The 24,378-nt window shown below is 48.4% G+C and overlaps 2 protein-coding genes across 2 annotated transcripts in view; one reads left to right on the top strand and one right to left on the bottom strand.

Moving 5' to 3' along the window:
* Nucleotides 1-16,746, bottom strand: part of ZGPAT (zinc finger, CCCH-type with G-patch domain) — a 23,071-nt gene extending 6,325 nt beyond the window's left edge. Inside the window, exons 1-5 of the mRNA XM_015412225.1 lie at nt 16,578-16,746; nt 13,742-14,573; nt 8,920-9,053; nt 4,569-4,727; nt 1,101-1,232 (exon numbers count right to left, since the gene is read on the bottom strand). Coding sequence (XP_015267711.1) covers nt 1,101-1,232; nt 4,569-4,727; nt 8,920-9,053; nt 13,742-14,343 — 1,027 coding nt within the window. The 5' untranslated portion in view covers nt 14,344-14,573; nt 16,578-16,746. The remainder of the gene's footprint in view (nt 1-1,100; nt 1,233-4,568; nt 4,728-8,919; nt 9,054-13,741; nt 14,574-16,577) is intronic.
* Nucleotides 16,747-20,377: 3,631 nt separating this feature from the next.
* The window catches only part of ARFRP1 (ADP ribosylation factor related protein 1), a 33,402-nt gene continuing 29,401 nt past the window's right edge, over nt 20,378-24,378 (top strand). Inside the window, exon 1 of the mRNA XM_015412226.1 lies at nt 20,378-20,491. The gene's annotated coding sequence lies outside the window, so the exon portion shown is untranslated. The remainder of the gene's footprint in view (nt 20,492-24,378) is intronic.

Here is a 24,378-nt window from a genome sequence, read left to right as displayed (position 1 = left end):
TATATCTGGTTTTGTGGTGCGTGGGGGGGGGGGGCAACAGCGGAAGGCCTTCTAGTGTCCTGGCCCCACTGCTGGACCTCCTGATGGCACCTGGTATTTTTGGCCCCTGTGTGACACAGAGTGTTGGACTGGATGGGCCACTGGCCTGATCCAACCTTGGCTTCTCTTATGTTCTTAAATTATATAGAAAATTCAGGAAGAGAAGGGTAGAATTTGCTGCCAAAGCATGTAGTGAATAAACAGCTTTAAAGGGGGATTAGACAGATTCATGGAGATGTCTGTCAATGGCTATTAGCCATGGTGGCTGAGGGGGAACCTCCACATTCAGAGGCAGTCAACCTCTGAATCTCAGTGCCAGGAGGCAACATCAGGGGAAGGCCTCAGCCTCTCTGCCCTGTTGTTGGCTGACCAAAGACAGGATGCTGGACTAGATGGACCACTGGTCTGATCCAGCAGGGCTCTTCTCATTCTTTTGAAGGCCACGGCCTCTATGCCCTGTTGTTGGCCCTCCAGAGGAGCTGGTTGGCCCCTGTGTGAGACTGGATGCTGGACTAGATGGGCCACTGGTCTGATCCATCAGGGCCCTTCTGATGTTCTTATGAAGGCCTTGGTCTCTCTGCCCTGTTGTTGGCCCTCCAGAGGAACTGGCTGGCCACTGTCTGAGACAGGATGCTGGACTAGATGGACCACTGGTCTGATCCATCAGGGCCCTTCTGATGTTCTTATGGAAGCCTGTTTCTATGCCTTGATGGACCACTGGTCTGATCCAGCAGGGCTCTTCTCATTCTTTTGAAGGCCACGGCCTCTATGCCTTGTTGTTGGCCCTCCAGAGGAGCTGGGTGGCCACTGTGTGAGACAGGATGCTGGACCAGATGGACCCTCACTGGTTTGATCCAGCAGGGCTCTTCCGATGTTTCCAAGCTGGCATTCCGCAAGGAGTTACACCTTCCTCTGTAGGGAAGCCTGCCAGACACGATTATTTTTCCGTCACTGAGAATTCAGCTTTCTGTTGGGGCCCAGACACAAGAAGCCCCATTCACACAGACTCAAGTCAACCCCGGTGGGGATTCCCATCTTTTTGAGCGCACACACACGCTTACCTTTCCCCAGCTCATATCCCATCTGAGCCATGAGTTTAGAGCCGATGCCTCGAGTGTGCGCCTCCCAGCAGCCGAAGGAGGAACTGCAAGCGGAGGGCCCTTCCCCGTTCTCGGCGGCACCGGACTCCACGACTGCAAGGAGGCGAGAGGAAGAGGTTGAGAAGAGCAGATCAAAGAGGATGACAAAAAAAAATCAGGCTCTGTGCGAAGACTGATGCAGACAATAAGAGGGACGGCCCCTTATCTTACCCACAGCTTTGGAGTCCAAAAGGCTTTGTTAGCACTGGCTTTCATATCTGGGTTTGCTGGCAACAAATAGCTAGTGCTAGGCCTGTGGAGGACTGTTCACCGACTGACTGGGCTGCTGAACGTAAGCCTTTACTCCAACCATGCCTCACCTAGGCTGTGGTCACCCGGTCATTTTGATTGGGTCTCACCACTGTTCCCTCTCACACTTAAAATTGCTGATCAGACACCCACATCCGTCTCCCGCACCAAAGTTTTCCGACCTGGGAAAATCAAGTACTTTCCGGGTACTTGCGCTTTGAATCCGCGATTTTGCCTATCTGGACAGCCGTCTCTCGCAATGACTGTGATTAGGTCGCCTGAATGCCCTTCTTCCAGTAGGGTTTTTTTTTTTGTGACTTTCACCATTGTGCGCATGTGCGTATGTGCACACTTGCACATATGTGCATGCGCAAAATTTTTTTTAAAGAAAATTGTGCCACACCGTGACTAGAGATGTAAAATTTCTGGAAAATTTGAAGCTCGAAAAAACCCCAGGTTTTTTCCCATTTTTTTCCGGGGGGAAACGGAAATTTTTGGAAAAATTGAAAAAATTGCTACATTAGCATTTCTGTTGTCTTTTCTAGATTGAAAGTCATTCTGTTACTTTCAGAACATAAAATATGACTATGGACATTTTTACTTGGCATGAAATCATCACAACTAGCATATTAAAAATATAGAGTATCCAAAAAATTATTACAAACAGAATACCCATCCACATGCAAAAACAAAACTGAAACTTTTTTATTTTCTTCTGACAAAATCGCACTTCCTAAAGGAAGAAATGCCTTTTGTTCTTGCATTGGAGAGTTCAGTTTGTAACCTAGGACTTGCTTGTTCTCAGTGCACAGAAATTAGATCAATCTGATACCCTATATATATATATTTTAGAAATTATTTGGAAAATATTTGAACACCTTGTCTTAAAATATTTTATTCATCATGTTTAAATAAAACATTCCATAATCAATTTTTTCCCTTTCCTTTTCTTTTTTCAACTTTTCCCGTTTTTCGGAAAAAACCAAAAATGCTTCAGGAAAAAAAACGGGGAAAAAACCGTTTTTCCCCCCGAATTTTTCCAGGTTTTTCCCGGGCCTTCACTTCTCTAACCATGACTTGTGTAGTGTGGCTGTCTGGACAGTGCCTGGAGCATTGTCACGCAAAGCAAGCGGTCGGGCAAGGGATGTGTGATCATCTGAACCTGCTTAAAAATATCCCCGATCAAATCTACAGCGGGAACAAATCGCGGTGCGCTTGCCGTGTGACCACACCCTTAGATAGGCGGGGCACCTCCTTCCCCCTCTCTAGATTCCATTGAGGCGGCCAGCGCTGCAGGGAGAAGTTTTTGTAGCGGGCCGGGCCATGTGGATTTATTATCTAGCACACTTATATCCTCTGAGGAGTCTGGGGAGGCATACGTGGGAGGGGCTCTGGCTCAGTGGTAGAAGGCCTGAAAAAGAGATCGGGCAGGTGTCAAGTACAATTCCGTGGCAGAGAGTGGCTACCGATATGGGGCCGTGGCTCAGTGGTAGAGCCTCTGCTTGGCATGCAGAAGGTCCTGGGTTCTATCCCCGGTGTCTCCAGGAGGTGTTGTGAAACACCTTTGCCTGAGACCCTGGAGAGCTGCTGCCAGTCTGAGCAGACAATACTGACTCTGACGGACCAAAAGGTCTGATTCAGTATAAGGCAGCTTCGTGTGCCCATGTGTTTAATCAAACAGAAGATTATTATCTCGGTAGGGGCTGTGGCTCAGTGGCAGAGCATCTGCTTGGCATGCAGGAGGTCCAAGGTTCAAGCCCTGGCATCTCCAGTAAGGTCCCAGGTTCAATCCTCGGCATCTCCAGTAAGGCATCTCCAGTACCTGAAACCCTGGAGAGCTGCTGCCAGTTTGAGTAGACAATACTGACGTTGATGGACCTATTGTCTGATTCAGCAGAAGGCAGCTTCATATATTCATACATGTTCACTTTCATACAAATGTAATTTATTGGGAGGGGGTGTGGCTCAGTGGTGGAGCTCTGCTTGCCATGCAGAAGGTCCCAGGTTCAATCCTTGGCAGTTAAAAGGATATGGCAGTAAGCAGCAAGAAAGACGTCAGCCTAAGATCCTGGAGAGTCACCGCCGGTCTGAGTAGACAATACTGACCTCAATGGACCAAAGTTCTGATTCAGTATAATTCACGAGTACATGGCTCTACTTCCAGTCCTGACCTGGATAGCCCAGGCCAGCCCGATCTCGTCAGATCTCAAAAGCTAAGCAGGGTCGGCCTCGGTTAGTATTTGGAAGGGTGACCTCCAAGGAATACCAGGGTTGTGACGCAGAGGCGGGCAGTGGCAACCCACCTCTGAAACGTCTTTTGGCTTAAAAACAAGTCTGGCTCACCACCTAGTGGCACATAACGCTAAAACAGCTAGAACTTCTGGGTGCCAGACAATCTTAGGATCTCCAGGCTATACCACACAGACTGCCATACAATAATGATTCATTATTATTGGTTCTACGACCCTTTTTATTCTTTCAACAACGCTGTGAAGTATGTTTGTGTTTTTTTTAAGCCCCTGGAGGGGATTTTTTATTATTATTTTCAAACTACAAAAAACTATCACAGAAAAACAGGAAGAGGGACTACACATACAGGATAAAGAAAAGATACCCACACTACCTAAAAACCCAAGACAGGAGATCTTCGTTGGCTTAGGTACAGTAAATCTTCCCATCATTTAAGCATAAAACAAACTGAGTCAATCATTAAAGCTGTGAAGTATGTTTATCCAACAGAACAGTATGGGTGACAACTGGACCAAGACCATTCAGTTGCCTTTGTGGCGGAGTGGGGATTTGAACCCAAGCCACCCCCACCCACCCCAATCGTAGACCAGCACTTCAACCCTAGAGCACACAGGCTTTCTTAGTAATAAGGAAGACCCTGGCCTTGTTAACCCATCACAGCCTCCTCAGTAAGATTCCTTGTCCTCACATTCTCTTTTAAATTTCTCTTTGCGGAATGTTTCAAGTTCTGTTTACCTACCTGAGCAGGTGAAAATCGCACCTAGTGCATCAACATTTCTGAACTGCCAGAAAGACGGAGATGTCTCGTTTTCCCAGAGAGAATCCACTTGTGCTAAGGGAGAGTGACCACCAGAAACCCAGTGTGGGTTTCTCCTCCCGACCGGCTCTTACCTTTAGCGTATCCCGCGTCGTCCACTTCGTCGTCGTCTGACTCCGAGGAGGAAGAGCTCTCCTCGCTACGCAGTGGGGGTATGACCCCGTCCCCCTCCACGACCGCTTCCTTCAGCAGCAGCGAATCGAATTTCACGGTGTAGAACCCACTATCGATGTCTGGGGAAGGAAAAGCAGAAATGGGTTGCCTACAATTTAAAGCACCAGCCGACAAACACCTACTGCGCGATTATTAAAATTTCTCACGTAAAGTTCCAAACTTTAAAATCATGTTTCCGATAAGAACGTAAGAAGAACCCTGCTGGATCAGAGCAGTGGTCCATCTAGTCCAGCATCCTGTCTCACACAGTAGCCAGCCAGTTCCTCTGGAGGGCCAACAACAGGGCTCAGAGGCTGAGGCCTTCATAAGAACATCAGAAGAGCCCTGCTGGATCAGACCGGTGAAGGTCCATCTAGTCCAGCATCCTGTCTCACACAGTAGCCAGCCAGTTCCTCTGGAGGGCCAACAATAGGGCATGGAGGCTGAGGCCTTCATAAGAGCATAAGAAGAGCCCTGCTGAATCAGACGAGGGGTCCATCTAGTCCAGCATCCTGTCTCACACAGTGGCCAACCAGCTCCTCTGGAGGGCCAATGACAGGGCATAGAGGCCGAGGCCTTTGTCTGATGTTGCCTCTTGACTCCCGGATTCAGAGGCTGACTGCTCCTAAACATGGAGACTCCCTTTAGTTACCACAGCTAGCAGCCACTGATAAACATATCCTCTGTGAATCTATCTAATCCCCCTTTAAAACTGTTTATCCTTGAGGCCATGATTACATCCTCTGGCAGCAAATTCCACATTTTAACCACTCTTAGTGTAAAGTAGTATTTCCTTTTCTCCGTCTCTACCTACTGCCCATTGGCTTCGATGGATCCCCAACATCCCCTTCCTCTACAGGTTCCCGAACTTATTTGGCCTACCACCAAAAGGATGCTTTAGATAGGTTCTGGACTCCTTTCTTTATGCTTTCACCGTCCCCTTTTTTGTATTCAACGCCCCCCAACTGCACTCAAGGCTCCGACCGCCCACCTGGATCGTTTCAACACCCCCAGGGGGCGGTATTGCTCACTTTGGGAACTAGTGCATCTACAGGAAGGCTGGTCCGATATAACCCATTTGAGTTACATTCATGTGCATTAGCACCTCAGAGACTGGCAAGGTTTTCGGGGTGTAAGCTTCCAAGAGTCAAAGCTCCCTTCTTCGGATACATACCTGACAAAGTGAGCGTTGACTCTCAAAAGTTTATTATTTTATCACTGGTTTCAGCCAGGGATGTTTTAACTATTATTGTGAGCTGCCTTCGACCAAGAAGAAAGGCTGGATAGAAATGGTTCAATAAATAAATAAAGAGAACCAGTTTGGTGTAGGGGTTAAGAGCAGCACACTCTAATCTGGGAGAACCTGTTTGATTCCCCACTCCTCCACATGCAGCTGCTGGCGTGACCTTGGGTCAGTCACAAGTTCTCTTAGGAGGAGTCCTTGAAAGAGCTCTCTCAGCCCCACCTGCCTCACAGGGTTGTCTGTTGTGGGGAGAGGAAGGGAAAGGAGATCGTAAGCCACTCTGAGACTCTTTCGGGTTGTGGAGGGCGGGGTATAAATCCAATCTCTTCTTCTAAATAAGTTCTCTTTTGGAATGAGCAGGCTGCTTTTTGAGGCAAGGCTGTCCTTGCTCAAAAAGGGCAGTGTGACGACCTCCTTATTCTGGAGGACTGGTTTCCCTTTAACAGTGTTCTTTTTATTCTGTTTATCTGGGTATATACGGCTGCCACCAAGAAATTTTAAGGTTTTCCAACCCTTTATACTTTTACTTCTGCTCTTACTGGTTAGGTAGACCGAGGTCAAGGCTTAAGAGGAACTATGTGGTCCTGGGAAGTATTTCTTTCAGAGCTGGTATACTTGAATGAAATAGGATTTATTGAAATAAAGCATATATAAGAGGGTAGTACAATGTAACTAGTACTGTGTAAATACTGAACAATTGCTTTGGTATCCCACACAATTTTCTCTCTCACTGACAGGGATCTTTACATGTAATTTGTAACACTTAAACTTTACTGTTTCCTAGACACTCAGCTTCAGCTTATAACTGTTTCAACACAGAACTGCTTGGCTCTCCTTTCACACACAGAACCAACTTATTCCACACAGGACGGCTTCTCTCTCTTTCCCAGGCAGCACTAACTGCTTGTCTAACTCATTCCCCACACAGAACTAACTGCAATTCTCAACTGTCAAACCTGTAACTGTCACTCCTGACTGACATACATACTCATCCACTCATTTTTCACTTCCAAAACCCCTCCCCCTCTCTGTCAACCACCAATCATACCACACTGGCTTCTCTCAACCACTCTAGTCTACTTACCACAGCCTTGCAACCAAACTTTTAAAGAGACACACACACACCAAAAACAAGGAATCGTTACAGGCACTATGAAGATTGTTATGCCAGACCTTCTACAGCTTTCGATTATGCTAATTCCAGTGCACGCTGTCTAGACTTACAGCATGCTCTCGAGGATATGCTTAGTGTTTGAATGGGATTATTTTGTACATAATTAAAATGTATTTGCATTTCTTGATATCCCACTTTTCTCCTCAGCGGGGACTCAAAAGCGGCTCAGAACAGCTGTCTCCCCCTCCTCCGTTCTCTCACAACCACCACCCTGCTAGGTAGGCCAGTTTGATAGTTTGTGGTGGGCTCAAGTGTTAGGGAATTGAGAAGCGAAACTGGGTCCTGTCCTCAGCCATTCTGAATTAGCTCTAGCCTCTATACTAGTAAGTCTTTGGTTTAAAAGAGAAGAAGAGATGGGATTTAGACCCCGCCCTTCCCTACCCAAAGGAGTCTCAGAGCGGCTTACAGTCTCCTTTCCCTTCCCCTCCCCATAACAGACACCACAATGCTCCCTCTAAGCTGCGGAGTCTTGTGAGCAAAAATTCTACTTTGTGAGCTACCGGCATTAAAGTTGTGAGTGATTTGGCTACTGCATAAATCAGTTTGCTCTGGAGCCATCCTTCCTGAGCTGAGACAAAAATGTGTGAGCCGGAGGCTAAAAAACTGTGAGCTAGCTCGCACGAACTCAGTTTAGAGGGAACACTGCTTGTGAGGTGGGTGGGGCTGAGAGAGCTCTGACAGAAACTGCCCTTGAGAGAACAGCTTTGAGAGAACTTGGGACTGACCCAAGGTCACCCCAGCAGCTGCATGCGAAGGAGTGGGGAATCAAACCTAGTTTCCCAGATTAGAGTCCACACTCCTAACCACTACGCCAAACTGGCTCCCATAAGGCTTTGTAGTCTTGCAAGAGTGAATTTGCTGATGAACTCTCTCCTAGAAAGCAGTTTATATTTTTCCAAGTTCACAGTACTAGTTCCTAAACCCAAACATAGATTACCAGGCACCTTCGATATCCTTGAAGTGAGACATGTCTAGAGCTTCCCGACCCGCTGATAACACACAGACCACCACTTGGAGAGGCGCCACAGCAGTCTGGGGTCTCTTGCCCTCACAGAGACTCCATTAATAACAGCCAAAATTCACACTTGCTGTATAAGAAGGGATGGGATTTGTCAGATGTGTCAGATGTATGTCACAGGCCTGAACTGACAGCTATTAGCTTTATTTATTCAACTGGATTTGTCGACCGGCGTCCCTCATGGGACAAGGCTGTGTACATCAAAGAACTCTTACATCAATATAATAAAGCATTAAAATCATGAAAATATGCAACAATAAATGATCAGTCAGATGGCAACGAAGCTGCCATGGCATGCCGCTGCCTCGCACGGGGTGGGGGGACAGGAGGAGGAGGAGACTGGATTTATACCCCGCCTTTCACTACCCAAAGGAGTCTCAGAGCGGCTTACAAACTCCTTTCCCTTCCCCTCCCCACAACAGACACCCTGTGAGGCAGGTGGGGATGGGGGGGGGAGGGGCCAAGTATTGGAAGAAATAAAGAAGACATCCCACTTGATCCGGCTATCTTACTTCTTAATTCAAGAGATAGCATTGATCAAACGGAAGTAAAAATTACTGAATTAGCCGCCACATTATTAGCCACGGCACGGCTTTCTATTGCTGCCTCTCCCAGGGTGTCTGTCGTGGGGAGGGGAAGGGAAAGAAGATTGGAAGCCGCTCTGAGACTCCACATGAAGGGCGGGGGTATAAATCCAATCTCTTCTCTTCTGCTGAGCCAGGGATGCTTCCACCGGCCCCGGCCTCTGCTCAGAGGGACAGAGGCATGCAGGGCCTCCCGACGCCACCTTTCATCCGCCCGACAAAGACCGAGACAGCAAAGAGAAGCGAGCCTCACCGGTGATGCGAGCGGCGTACCAGATCCCATCCTGATGCCTCGCCAGGCAGGCCGACCCCACGGCCAGGCAGCTGAGGTCAGGATCCTCAAAGGGACGCAGCTCTTCCACGGGGACGACCTGCCCGTGGGAAAATCTGGGGGGGGGGGTCGGGGACAAACACAGGGAGGGTCATTCGCAAGCGCTTTGGCTGAGACAAAAAAAACCCCAAAGTAAGTCTTTCCCCCTTTTAAATAATTCCGGGTTTCTCCTCTTTAAGCTTCTCTGATTGTCTAGTCTAGTGGCTAGGATTCCGCTCTCTTGCTAGGTTAGATTTCCGGTCAGGGGACATAAATGTACAGGGATGGGGTCATCTGCTCAGCATGCAGAAGGCCCCAGGTTCGATCCCTGGTGTCTCCAGCTAAAAGGATGTGAAGGACCTCTGCCCCGGAGACCCTGGAGAGCCACGGCCAGTCTGAGCAGGCAATGCTGACCTTGATGGACTGATGGTTTGGTTCAGTATAAGGCAGCTTCATGTGTACCAGTTCATGAGAGCCAGTTTGGTGTAGTGGTTAAGTGCGTGGACTCTCATCTGGGAGAACCGGGTTTGATTCCCCACTCCTCCACTTGCACCTGGCTGGATGACCTTGGGCAAGCCATAACTCTGGCACAGCTGTTCTTGAAAAAGAGCAGTTTCTGTCAAGAGTTTCTCAGCCCCAGCTACCTCACAGGGTGTCTGTTGTGGGGAGGGGAAGGGAAAGGAGTTTGTAAGCCGCTCTGAGACACCTTTGGGTAGTGAAGGGGGGGGGTATAAATCCAATCTCTTCTTCTTCTTTTACCTCACAGAGTGTCTGTTGTGGGGAGGGGAAGGGAAAGGAGTTTGTCAGCCGCTCTGAGACACCTTTGGGTAGTGAAGGGGGGGGTATAAATCCAATCTCTTCTTCTTTTACCTCACAGAGTGTCTGTTGTGGGGAGGGGAAGGGAAAGGAGTTTGTCAGCCGCTCTGAGACTCCTTTGGGTAGTGAAGGGCGGGGTATAAATCCAATCTCTTCTTCTTCTTCTTCTTCTACCACTACACCAACTGAACTGGCCCCAAAATATTCCCACCTCTTAGAGGACTGGTTCCCTTACGACTCGCAGTGTTCCCTCTAAGCCGAGTCAGTGTGAGCTAGATCACAGTTTTTTAGCCTCCGGCTCACACATTTTTGTCTTAGCTCGGGAAGGACGGCTCCAGAGCAGACTGATTTATGCAGCAGCCAAATCGCTCGCTCACAACTTTAATTCCTGCAGCTCACAAAGTAGAATTTTTGCTCACAAGACTTCACAGCTTAGAGGGATCATTGCTTACGAGTCTGGGCTATACATTCCCTGCACACAGAAATCTAGGCTGTTCATAGCCTTCTCTGCCATAGAAGCAGTCTGCAAGACTCAACCTTTCCGGGAAGGCAGAAAAATTCCCTTTGAGATTATGGGAATTCCTCTTGCAAGAGGAATTTCCCTATGAGGAAAGGTTAAGGCGCTTAGGGCTCTTTAGCTTGGAGAAACGACGACTGAGGGGTGACATGATTGAGGTTTATAAGATTATGCATGGGAAAGAGCAGGTAGAGAAAGAGGTACTTTTCTCCCTTTCTCACAATACAAGAACTTGTGGGCACTCCATGAAATTGCTGAGCGGTCGGGTTAGACTTCTTCACCCAAAGAGTGATTAACACTTGGAAGTGGTGGCGGCTACAAGCATGGACGGCTTCAAAAGGGAATTAGATATGGAGCAGAGGTCCATCAGTGGCTATTAGCCACAAGGTATAGATAGGGACTCTGGGGCAAGTGATGCTCTGTCATCTTGGTGCTTGGGGGGGTCAACAGTGGGAGGGCTTCTAATGTCCTGGCCCCACTGGTGGCCCTCCTGATGGCACTGGTGTTTCTGGCCACTGTGTGAAACAGAGTGTTGTACTGGATGGGCCTTTGGCCTGATCCAACATTGGCATCTCTTATGTTCTTATGTAAGAGTCCTACCTATTGTGGATGTATGACAGTCTTTCTGTCCAAATAATGCACTTCCTTTCCTTCCTTGGGTCAGTCACAAGTTCTCTCACAGCTGTTCTCTCAAGAGCGGTAGAAATACCCCTAAATACCCAAAGCCAGTTTGGTGTCGTGGTTAGGAGTGTGGACTCTGATCTGGGAGAACCGGGTTTGATTCCCCACTCCTCCACTTGCACCTGCTGATGTGACCTTGGGTCAGTTACAAGCTCTGGCACAGCTGTTCCTGAAAGAGCAGTTTCTGTCAGAGCTCTCTCAGCCCCACGTACCTCACCGGGTGTCTGTTGTGGGGGAGGGGAAGGGAAAGAAGGTTGTGAGCCGCTCTGAGACTCCGAGTGAAGAGTGGGGTATAAATCCAATCTCCCCCTCCTCCTCTTCTTCAGCATTTGTTTCTACCTTCGGCTTACATTTCCCCCCCTACCTCTCACACTGTGAAAATTAAGATCCACGTGATATGGCAATACAGTGCGGAGCAGTTGCAACTCTTTCTCAGACACAGGATATACTTGCAATTTTTCTTGTAGAAAATGAAGACAGTGATGTTTTCGAATTCCATCAACCTGACGAATACTACAATATATGTTAACTAAGTTATAAGGTAAAGGTTTCCCTCGCTCGAAAGCCAGTCGAATCCGACTCTAGGGTTGCGGTGCTCATCTCCGTTTCAAAGCCAAAGAGCCAGCGCTGTCCAAAGACATTTCCGTGGTCATGTGGCCGGCATGACTAAACACCAAGGCGCACGGAACGCTGTTACCTTCCCAGCGAAATGGTCCCTATTTATCTACTTGCAATTTCTTGCTTTCGAACTGCTAGGTTGGCAGGAGCTGGAACTAGAGACGGGAGCTCACTCCGTCATGCGGCAACCCGGGTCTCGAACTGCTGAACTACTGACCTTCCACAGCCTGCAGTTCAGCGTCTTAACCCCTTGAGCCACCGCAGCTCCTTAACTAAGTTATAAATGATGCCTTTTATGTTAAATCAAGTTTTTAGAAGCTTGGGTTCAATAGGAAAGTAAGTACTGGGTTCATTACGATCCCCCCCCCCCCCAAAAAAAAGAAATTATGTTTTTTTCCTGGCCAAAACCAGAAAAACAAGAGTTTTCCTTCCTGTGGCCTCAAAATTTCCACCAGGGTAGCCCAATCTCATGGGATCTTGGAAGCTGGGCAGGGTCAACTCTTGTTAGTGCTTGGATGGGAGAGCACCAGGAAGCCTAGGGTCTCTACGCAGAGGCAGGCAACGGCAAACAACCTCTATGTGTCTCTTGAAAACTGTACAGGGTTGGTTGCCATTAGTCAGCAGCAATTTGATGGCCCTTTCCACCAGTCTAGAGAGCGGGCGCCACGGCTGAGCAAGATTGAACATGGGCTGTGGCAGATCTAAAGGACCTAGGAGATGGGACAACCCAAAGAGATCTTGCAGAGGAACTAGCCCTCCACACAATGGATAACCGACTTGTGGAACTCACAGCCACAAGATGCGGCAATGGCCACCGGCTTAGACAGCCTTAAATATGGCTGGACAGATTTCTGGAGGCCGGGTAAACTCACTGACTATTATAGCCAATAGAAGAGAAGAATTGGAACGATACAGAGAGAAGAGAAGAAGAGATTGGATTTATACCCCGCCTTTCACGCGGAATCTCGGAGCGGCTTACAATCTCCTTTCCCTTCCCCTCCCCACAACAGCCCTGTTCAGAGAGCTCTTTCCAGGGCTACTCCTGAGAGAACAGTTCTGAGAGAACTTGTGACTGACCCAAGGTCACACCAGCAGCTGCATGTGGAGGAGTGGGGAATCAAACCTGGTGCTCCCAGATTAGAGCTCGCGCTTTTAACTACTACACCAGACTGGCGAGATTGCCCAGATACCAGGCAGCGGTCAGTAGATGAGGGCTCTGGTCCACATGCTCTGGTGGGGGACACCTGATGAGCCACTGTTAGAAGCGGGATGCTAGAGTAGATGGGGCCCTCGGCCTGATCAAGCATGGCTGCTCTTAAGTCTTAGGTAGATTCTCCCGCCCCCTTATGTTTAGAGAATCCCAGCAAGTCAAACCTAATTTGTATGGATCGACTGATTTAGATCAGGGGTCCCCAACCTTTCTGAGCTTGTGGGCACCTTTGTGATTCTGGCACAGGGTGGTGGAGCAAACCACAAAATGGCTGCCACCGGAGATGGACCCGCACTGGAGGAAGTCCAAGTGCAGGGTGAAAGAGGAGCAATTTTAAAAATACACTGGGAAACAAGAGGAGGAGGAGGAGGAGATTGGATTTATACCCCACCCTTCACTACCTGAAGGCGTTTCAGAGTGGTTGACAATCTCCTTTCCCCTCCCCTCCCCACAACAGACACCCTGTGAGGTCGGCGGGGCTGACAGAGCTCGCTCGAGAACTGCCCTTGAGAGAACAGCTCTGAGAGAACTTTTGACTGACCCAAGGTCACACCAGCAGCTGCATGTGGAGGAGCGGGGAATCAAACCCGGTTCTCCCAGTCTAGCGTCCAAGCTGCTAACCACTACACCAAAGAGGACTGAGACAGAGAATAAATCCGACACTGTGGGGGCAGCTGCTGAAGCAACATTTTAATCTGCACCGCCAATCAGACCTCCAAGGACCAATCAGAAGTGGCCCCGCCCACTCTGCACTTGACAGGCACCAGGTGGGCGCCATGGTGGCCACGGGCACCGTGTTGGGGGCTCCTGATTTCGACCACTCCCATCCCACTCTTCAGCTCTGGGGAGCACCCAGAGCAGTTTTCAGTCAACACACAGAATGCAGTTAAGCGAAGAACCCGACAGCCAAGCTTAGACATTACCGGCAGTTCTCTTTGAAACGGCATCTCTCTTCCAGGAAAAAGGGACACGGCTTCAGGGACTTGTGAGTGGGGTAGAGATAGAGTACTCGGACCCCCGCCGTGCCGTCTTCCATGCTCTCGCTGCCCACGATCATGGCATTGTGGTACTCCAGGGTGCCCCAAGAACTGTAGTAAGGGGCTTTCACTTTCATCCCACTAGCTACCTCCTCCTCCTCCTCTCCCTCACCCTCTGCCTCACTGTCTGTCTCTGGGTAGGCCTCATCTTGAATCCCCGAGGGCTCGCCCCCTCCATCAGCAACAGCTTCCTGAAAAGCTGCATATTCGTCGTCGGCATTTCGCTGTCCCGACTCACTACTGTCTCGGTTTCGATGAGCGGATAGAGACGGGGAGACCGTCCCCGGGTCCAAAGCGGCAAAGAGCTTGCTCTTCTTCACGGACACCAAGCTGGATTCGGTGAGTTCGATCAGCTGCTTCAAATCCGACCGCAGCTGGATCAGGTCCGCTTCTTGCGAGGGGTCCAGCCCGGTGCCCAAAGCCAGGTCCACTTGCTCCAGCTGGGCATTGTAATTCCGAATGGCTGCTTCCAAACTCTCCTCATCCATTTCCAGTCGGAACTCAGTACATTTTCAATTTACCGAACCACATCGATTCTCATCAGGAGCCACACCCGTCTTCTCAACAGCAATCTCTTCTTCTTTTTAACAACCCGTGCAAATGACTCCAGCGAAGAGGAGTTTGATGATAAAGAAACATTAGAAAGGGGAAAGCATAGGTCCACAGCTTCCACAACTCAACGCAGGCTGTCCCAAGACTTGGCAAAAGTTGTTGGCATCTACAGTCAGCAAAGCGAAAAAGTTATTCTTCTACCTGAAAGCAGGCAAGCACTTGGAATAAACAATGCTTACTTTCAGCAGCCTCCACCTGGGGAGAGTAAGACTTCACTGGAACAGGAAAGTCAATAACTTTTTTTTTTAACTACTCTGCAAAGATACACTGAGGATTGCCAATTTCTTTTTTAAAAAACTGGTACGGCTCCCATGCCATTCAGAGTAGCCCAATATACAGAAATTGAGCTGTCTCGAGCAGGATTCTGAAAAGGAGACATAGGAACACTCAAAATAAGTACGTAATAAATAAGAAAATGAAGCAAATGGGGAAAAGCTACTCTTTCTTCATTTCTCCAGCGAGGCTGCCGTTAACGGCCGAGGAACAAAGCCAATCAACACAGGAGGCAGCCCTGGCTACAAATACGTACATAGCACAGATACCTTTCTGTTTGCCTGGCAGGGTCATCATGCCCTTAAAACGCTGGAAGGCCAGCAGAAATGCAACAGAAAATTTCTTTTCCCCATCTCTGCTAGAGGTGGGTATTGACCTTTTGACAGTCACACAGGTGGTTAAAAAAAAAAACAGTCTTCCCCCAAAACAACTGGGGCAAATCTACCCATAGTAAGAAAACAGGGGGCCGTTGGAACATCTGCCTAAGCTTGCTCCGTGGAAAATGTCCCTTCATTCTCTTTGGGATGGGCAGACAGCATCTCAGAGGCGAAACACAGGTCAGAGATCACTAGAGATGTGAAGGCCCGGAAAAAAACCGGGAAAATTCAGGAAAAAAACCACGTTTTTTCCCCAAAGCCTTTTTTGTTTTTTCCCGAAAAACTGAAAAAAGAAATGATTATGGAACATTTATTTTAACATGATGAATAAAATATTTTAAGATAAGGCATTCAAATATTTTCCAAATCATTTCTAAAAAATACGTATGGTATCAGATTGATCTAATTTCTGTGCACTGAGGACAAGCAAGTCCTAGGTTACCAACTGAACTCTCCAATGCAAGAGGCATTTCTTCCTTTAGGAGGTGCGATTGTCAGAAGAAAATTTAAAAAGTTTCAGTTTTGTTTTTGCATGTGGGTGGGTATTCCGCTTGTAATAATTGCTTGGATACGCTATATTTTTAATATGCTAGTTGTGATAAATTCCATGCCAAGTAGAAATGTCCATAGTCGTGTTTTATGTTCCTAAAGTAACAGAATGACTTTCAATCTGGAAAAGAAAAATAGAAGTGCTAATGTAGCATTTTTTCCCATTTTAAAAAAAAAGCCGGGGGGAAACGGGGTTTTTTTTCCGAGTTTCAAAATTTCACATCTCTAGAGATCACCCATTCAGACATTATTTTACCTTACTGACAAAACATTAGAGCAGTTCTGAGAAGCGGCCTGGAACAGGGGCTCAGAGGCTGAGCCGGCAGCTGGGTCACTCACTACCACTCCCCATTCAAACACTGCATTGGTCACACACGGAAGTCCCCTGAGCCTGCCCAGGGCCGCCACCTAACCCACCTGACAGCCGAAACAGGCGTCGCCACGTGTTGCCAACCTCCAGGGAGCAGCTGAAGATCTTCCACTGTTACAAGCAATGTTCCCTCTAAGCTGAGGAGTCTTGTGAGCAAAAATTCTACTTTGTGAGCTACTGGCATTTAAGTTGTGAGCGAGCCATTTGGCTGCTGCATAAATTAGTTTGCTCTGGAGCCATCCCTTCCTGAGCGAAGACAAAAATGTGTGAGCCGGAGGCTAAAAAACTGTGAGCTAGCTCACACCAACTCAGCTTAGAGAGAACCCTGGTTACAACTCATTGCCAGGCAACAGGGATCAATTCACCAGGGGAAAAACGGCTGCTTCTCAGAGCAATTGCTAAACCCTGCCCTCCACCTCCACATCTCCAGGGATTTCCCAGTCCCGACCCTCGCTCACCCCGTGTTTCCCCCGCCCCTGCCCCCTCGGGAAACCTGGCGGCCTCCCTCACAGGGCTGTTGTAGGAACGGTGGAGCCGATACCTGCTGAAGACGGCTCGGGCGCTTCGACCTCCACAGAAATGATGACGATGAATTAACAGTAATAGGAACCAGTAGTTGTGGGGGTGGGACGGAGGGCGCCTCCCGTGACTCTTTCAGGCCCCTCTGTTTTCCTCCCGTCTCTCTCAGCATCCCGCGGTCACCGGGACGCTTCCGGCCCTCCCCAGAACCACAGCGACTTCCGGCGTCCTAGACAAGCCGGAAGAGCCATAGAGAGGGAGGCTAGGGCGGTCCCTACCCTGGGCATTTGGAGTGGTTCTTTTTGTGCCAAATGGCTAAAGGCGCCTGGACTGAAAGGGGGGGGGGGGGGGTTGGTAGGTAGGTAGGTAGATTTCCAAGGAGAAACTCCCTCTGCAAAAAGGGATAGATATATATGTGTGTATTTTTGGCCACTGTGAGACACTGCGGCTACTGGACTCTTGACTCTTTTTAAATAAACTACTGTCCATGTCCTATTCCCGGGCACAGAGTGTTGGACTGGATGGGCCATTGGCCTGATCCAACATTGGCGTCTCTTATGTGTGTATATGTGTGTGTGCGCGCGTGTGTATGAAACAAAGCAAGTTTTTAGGGTATGAAAGTTAAGTCCTCCTTTCCATATCTGCTAAGAGGAGTGGTCACATCACATCTGTCTATCAACGGGAGGTCCAGCTTGAGAGGTTTTGTCAGAGGGCAACATTTCTTCTTTTGGCGGTGGGCTGCCAGGTGTTCCTTAAGGATACCGATCCCGGTTTAGGGTCGTCAGACACCCCCCCCCCCCCGACATAACTTTTCTTGTACACAGAATTGACATCAGCGCGACACCAGGGACACTCTAGTATTGAAGCAAAACTCCATGGTAAAACCATAGAGCTTTGCTCAAATGCCAGAGAGTCCCTAGCATCACTGGCAATGTTCTGACACCACTAGGAGCTCAGGGCGGCTCACAGATAGGCATAAGCCAACACATAAAAACAGGTTAAAACCATATAGAATCATTACTACAATATTACAACATATTAAGTGCTCTAGATGTTCCAAAATAATCTTCCATAAAGATGGCGTCTCAAAGATGGTGCACCCAATCAGTGCTGTCAGTTCCACGTAACACAGTCTTTCTCTCTTTTCCGAGGGCCAGTTGGTAATGATGGTAAAAAGTGATGGTATGATAGTGGCGGCTCCTACTCGAACTTATACTTAAGAGATATAACGCTTGCTACATAATAAAAATAACCATCCAGATAACTAACTACAGAGTTGGGGGGGGGGGGGTCAGGGGATCCCAACTCCCAGTGGGGTATGGCAACTCTATCTCAGATGCAGGTCCTGTTCCCTTTCTGAACGTGCTGCTCAATTTCCCCCTGTTGAGTTCCCAATTAGCAGTCTTCCGCACCTATTTTCATTTCCAATGTCTTGAAGCTTCCAGAGAGATGGCCTCATCATCTGAGTGTGCTTGTTGCTACCAGGGCTCTTTTTGTAGCAGGACCTCCTTTATTTATTTATTTTATTTATTTATGTTTACATTTATATCCCGCCCTACCCCGAAGGCTCAGGGCGGCTAACAAGGGCACTGTGTGCCGGGTTAAAACAATAGCATATAAACACACCCCTAATGTAGCCAATCCTAATGAGTTTCTGCTGTTGGGTGTGGCCTATTATGCTAATGAGTTCCTGCTGGGCGTGGCCAACTTGGGAGCCAGCCGGAACTCCGTTCCTGTGTGTTCCTGCCCAAAAATAGCCCTGGAGATTACTATGAGCATTGATATATACTGACCCTATTCGTTTATATTGACCAAATATGATTGATCTATAAAAACAAGTCAAAAAGCTGTTATTATCTCTTTATATCGCTGGGGTATTGAATGAGAAGTAGCTATTGCAAAGGAGCTCCTGCTACAAAAAGAGCCTACGTCTCCTCCTCCTCCGACAGTGTTCACCTGGCAAACCTGTGCTGTGATAAAAGTCTTTCAGAAAGCCTAGTTAACAGCCGAGAATGATTTTTCAATAAATGGAAGCCATTTAGTATGTTATTTTATAGTTGCATTTTATAAGTGTTAGTAGGATGGACTTTTTGCAGAGGAAGTTTCCCCTGCAGGCACTCCCCCCAAAGTGATCACAACATAAACTGCCTGCAGTGCTTAGTTTTTAACAAGCCTGGCTGTTGTGCGAAGGGAGGACTACATTGCAGGGCTGCTGACAAGCTACTCTTGCTGAGCACCATTCTGCCATAGGAAGAAGAGAGCACTGGGCTACCTTGCAGGGTTGTTTGTAGTAGTAAACCTCCCTTTGGCTTAGCCCCAGGGGAGCAACCTTCAGTTTGTGTGAAGTGCCGTCAGGTTGCAGCTTATTTATGGGGAACCTAGAGAGCCACTGCCAGTCAAAGTAGACGATGCAGTACTTGATGGAACAATAAGGCAGCTGCTTGCCCTCCCATTTTTTCTTTGTAGTTTGTAGTCTTTAGAAAATGCAATAAAAAATCCCCTTCGGGGGTTCAAAAAAAACCCCCTTGATTTGATTTTGATGCTGTCACGTTTTACCCTCGAAGCAGTTGGGGGACAGGGTTCCACCCTGGGTTGATTTGTAGAGGCCATGGAACTAGGCATGTTCTTAAAAAGAAGGAGTTTATCTGCTGAGAGACACTTTCGGAAATATTCATCTCTGATGGTAGAAAAAAGCTGAGAGTTGTTAGCGGAGGGAAAGAAAAGAAAAGAAAAGAAAAGAAATACCCATTTATGGTTCTATGCTGGCTGGAGTTTTTAAGGAAAAGATATAATGAGAGGCTACGAGAGAAGTTTTGAGTGCCCGGATACATGTTTTAAAAAAGTAACAAAGGGGCATGATCTAGGCCACACTTAGTACTTCTGTTTTTCATCGTTTTGAATAGTAGAATTAAGACCACATTTTTGTCCCCCACTAAATTCAAAGAGATTAAGAAGTGCTCTGATCGCGCCCGGATAATCCGCCCACCATCCGTGCCTCTCCCGCGGCAACAAAATCCAATCTCTTCTCTACATTGCAGGGCTGTTGTAAACCTCTTTTTCCCAGCGTCAGACCGAATTCTGAGTGACAATATTAACAGCAAACTTAATAAACCACTACCTGAAGCTGTGAGCAGTTACGAAGGCTCCTCCCCCCCCCCGCCACATATTTTGTTAGTCTTAAGGTGCTACTGGACTCTTGACTCTTTTTAAATAAACTACTGTCCATGTCCTGTTCCCGGGCAGCGATAAGGTAACAGGACTACTCCGCAGGATTATTGTAAGCTTTCATTTTAGCCAAAGGTCCTGTTCTGCAACTTGAAGATAATATGGACTGCATTTGCATTTATATTGATCCAGACAATTTTTATTGCTTTAATTTAAAGTCCAGTTTTGCACATAAAATAAGAAAAACGTAATCTCCCCTCTTGTTTTCTACTTTTTCCATTAGCGGGGGAAAGGGGGCTGTTCGATCACAGCTAAACCTAAAATGTAATTGTCTTTATGTCCAATGAGCAATTGGCTCGTTTACCCCACAAGACAGGAGAAACCTGCCATTCAAAAAAACATAACCAGGAAGTCCCGCCTCCAGACTACGGAAACTGTTGTTTCTACAGTCTATGGGGAAATGGCTTTGACCGGAAGCTTGAGCTGTGTGTCACTCTGGCCTTCCAGTCTATGCTCACGCCGGCCGCGAAACGCCCTGGGGGGGGAAATCTATGCGCTATGCATCCTGGGGGTTGTAGTCTCACTGCCTCCTTTTGGCCGTTTTCTCCGGAGAGAAACCTGGGAGAGAGAACTGCGCTTCCCAGAATGCCACGCGCGAGCGCCTTTGCCCGAGAAGAGGGGATAATGAGGAAGGCGACCAGGGGCCGCTGAGCTCTTTCCAGCTTAGTCCAGCCGACGCAGGTGAGCAGCGCCGGGCCTCACCTGGGGCAGGTAGGTGGACGGCCCTGCTTGGGTTGCCGGTCTCCAGGTGTGGCCTGGAGATCTCCCGGAATCACAGCTGATCTCCAGTGGGCAGGCAGCAGTTCCCCCGGGAGAGCGTGGCTGTGTTGGAGGAGGGAGGGCTCCGTGGCCTTATATCCTCCCTAAAATCCTCCCTGGGCTCCACCCCCCTCCCGAAATCTCCAGGCATTCCCCAAGCTGGAGTTGGCAACCCTGTGGCCTGGACCCACCGGCTGTGTGTCCATAGGGGAGGCGGAGGAGGAAGAGGAGACGGTCGACGCATGTTCGTTGGGAATGAATTGGGGGATGCACTCTGCATGTGCTCAGGTGTGCTTAAATGACGGGGAGGGGGGTTGGCACCCCTCCACATGTCCTCAGTTGTGGGTCTGTCTGTATAGGAGACCTCTTGAGAGCCAGTTTGGTGTAGTGGTTAAGTGCGCGGACTCTAATCTGGGAGAACCGGGTTTGATTCCTCAGTCCTCCACTTCCACCTGCTGATGTGACCTTGGGTCAGTCACAAGCTCTGGCACAGCTGTCCTTGAAAAAGAGCAGTTTCTGTCAAGAGCTCTCTCAGCCCCACCCACCTCACAGGGTGTCTGTTGTGGGGAGGGGAAGGGAAAGGAGTTTGTAAGCCGCTCTGAGACTCCAAGTGAAGGGCGGGATATAAATCCAATCTCTGCTTCTTCTTGACTGCTTCAGGGAATAAGTGTCCAGATCCAGACCAGGGATGGAGGAGGAGAGGTGCCGTTAGACCTGCCAGTAAATCTTTGTTTTCCTTGCTGGCACTTCTTTTGGTGTAGTGGTTAAGAGCCAGGGTGGTGTAGTGGTTGGGAGCGGGAGAACCGGGCTCGATTCCCCCACTCCTCCACATGCAGCCAGCTGGGCGACTTTAGGTCGATCACAAGTTGTCTCGGAGCTGTTCTCTCAAGAGCGGTCCTCGAAAGAGCTCTCTCAGCCCCACCTACCTCACAGGGGTGTCTGTAGCGGGATGGGGAAGGGAGAGGAGATTGCACGCCGCTCTGAGGCTCCGAGTGAAGGGTGGGGTATAAATCCAATCTCCTCTTCTTCTTTTATTATTTGGGAGGGGCTGCAGCTCAGTGGTAGAGCCTCTGCTTTGCATGCCCCCCCCACATCGAAAGAAAAAAAAAAATAGGGGGGGGGGGGGTAGATGATGTGAAAGATCTCCGCCTGAGACCCAGGAGAGCTGCTTGCCAGGCTGAGTAAATGATCCTGACCTCGATGGACCGCGGGTCTGATTCAGTATAAGGCAGCTTTATGTGTTCAATTGTGTTCAGTTCATTGTGATCTCAGGTTATGGATTTGAAACTGTCTTATACAGAAACAGTAAGGACAAAAAAGGGGGGGAAAGACTGAACCTAAAACCTAGAATTCAGAACCTATAAAGGTTAGTCAAGAATAGAAGAGGGCCAACTCTTAAAATCTAATTATGAAACCTAAAAAATATACATGTATTTATTAAACACAAATTAAAATAACGAATAAGGGCCCATTCATACCTCATATACAAATATAAAAACATACAAAGGCTGATGAAATAGACCTAACCCAGAATTCAGAACCTAAAAAGGTTAGTCAAGAATAGAAGAGGGCCAACTCTAAAACTCTAATTATGAAACATACAAAAATATACATGTATTTATATAGGCCCAACACCTTTTTGATCAACACTGCTTTTAACTTAAGGAACGTTTTATTGGGAACATTTGGCTGTACAATCTCAGGAGAATACATAGTTGACCAGAGAGAAGTACTACTGGACATGTGATTGCACTGGAGGCTTCATTTGTATTTTTGTATTTCTTTTCTTTGCCCAGTGGTTAAACTTTGGAACAATTGGTTTCTGGTCTTTACTTCATATTTTGTATATGTTTGATTGTATATATTTTTACATATCAGCCAACATGTTCTATTTGTATTAGACCTCAGAGGAAGGCCTGTGAAGGCCGAAACGCGTTAGGTCTATTTCATTAGCCTTTGTATGTTTTTATATTTGTATATGAGGTATGAATGGGTCTTTGACTGCGGTCACACGGAACATAAGCCACGCAAGAGAGACGGAAGACAGGCGGATTTTCCGGGCGCGATCTCACCGGCACATCTGGGAAGCGTAGAGCTCCCGTTGCACAACCGAGGCTTCCCGGCGAAAATGCGCTGCAAAAAACTAGTACCTCGGAGGTACTAGTTTCCGGAAACTGCGGGGCAAGGGCGGGCGTCTGATCGCGTTTCCAGAGGCATCCGGCGCCCGCCCATGTCCCCTTGCGACAAAGGTTTTTTTCCCCCCAAGTCTCCGTGGATGCGCACACGCACCCAACGGAGCATGCGCATCCGTCGGGTACACAAAACAAAAACACCAGTTTGCTGCACCGCCCGCTTCTTCATTGCGCACAGGCTAGTCCTGTGATCGGCACCTCTCCCTACCCACGGAACCTCAACGGTACCTCCACAGGACCTCCACGGGAGGTCTGATCGCTTAACCGCGCGTTTGTTTGCCCCGGGGCACACAGCCACGCTCCCCCCCCCTGCATTTTCCTGCCCGTGTGACCGGAGCCTTTATTTGTTATTTTAATTTGTGTTGAATAAATACATGTATATTTGTGTATGTTTCATAATTAGAGTTTTAGAGTTGGCCCTCTTCTATTCTTGACTAACCTTTTTAGGTTCTGAATTCCAGGTTTTAGGTTCAGTCTTTTTCCCCTTTTCTCTTTTTTGTCCTTATAGACCTAACCCAACCACTGCTATCATTTGAAGAAGCCCTTGTGTTAAAAAATGAAGGTTGCTGTATTAATGAGGCTATCTGATCCTCTATTTCATCAGCCTTTGTATGTTTTTATATTCGTATATGAGGTACGAATGGGCCCTTATTCGTTTTTTTAATTTGTGTTTAATAAATACATGTATATTTTTTAGGTTTCGTAATTAGATTTTAAGAGTTGGCCCTCGTCTATTCTTGACTAACCTTTATACAGAAACAGACCCTCGGTCCGTCGAGGTCCGTATCGTCTACTCAGACCTGCGGTGGCTCTCCAGGGTCTCAGGCGGAGGTCTTTTATGTCACCTGCTGCCAAATCCTTTTACTGGAGACGCCGGGGATTGAGCTGGGGACATTCTGCAGGCCAAACAGAGGCTCTGCCACTGAGCCACGGCCCCATTTCAGTATGTCCACCTTGCTGAAGCTGAGCAGCTCTGGTCAGTGGCTGGGGTGGACCTGGCGACGTCATGGCGGAAGAAAGACCAGTTTGTGTGCGTGTCGTTTAGGCAGTTAACAGGAGCCTGAATTACCTTGACTAGCCCGGTCTTGTCAGAGCTTGGAAGCTAAGCATTGTCAAGCCTTGATTAGTACATGGATGGGAGACCAGGGCCCCGGTCACACGGAGAATTTGCCGCGTGAAAGGCACGAACATCGGGCGGATTTCCGGTGCGCAATCACACCGCAACATCTGGGAAGCGTAGCGCACCCGTGGCCAACCCGTGGTGTCCCGCCGAAGATGCGGAGTTAAAAAGTACCAAGGAAAGTGCACTAATATTCGGAAAACGCGCAGCACAGGCGGGCGTCTGATCGCAGGAGCACTAGTATCCCGTGGCATCCGGCGCCCGTCCACGTCCTGTCGCAAACAGGATGTTTTTCGTAAGCGCATGCGCACAAACACAAAACTGAAAGCAGTGGGACTGCGCATGCGCACAAACGTGAAACGCTTGTGTGATCGCGCCACTTCTTTGCCACGCTGCAGCATCGCCATGTGATCGCCAGCTAACAACCGAAGCACAGAGACTGGGGGGATCGTGTGATCGGGCTACCGTCCTTTATTTTGCTCCAGGGCGAACATCCGCACCTCCCCCCCCCCCCCCCCTTATCTGGC

This window comes from Gekko japonicus, unplaced genomic scaffold, assembly GCF_001447785.1.
Source record: "Gekko japonicus isolate JY-2015 unplaced genomic scaffold, Gekko_japonicus_V1.1 scaffold2619, whole genome shotgun sequence".
NCBI lineage: Eukaryota > Metazoa > Chordata > Lepidosauria > Squamata > Gekkonidae > Gekko > Gekko japonicus.
This window is presented reverse-complemented; position numbering and strand designations above follow the sequence as displayed.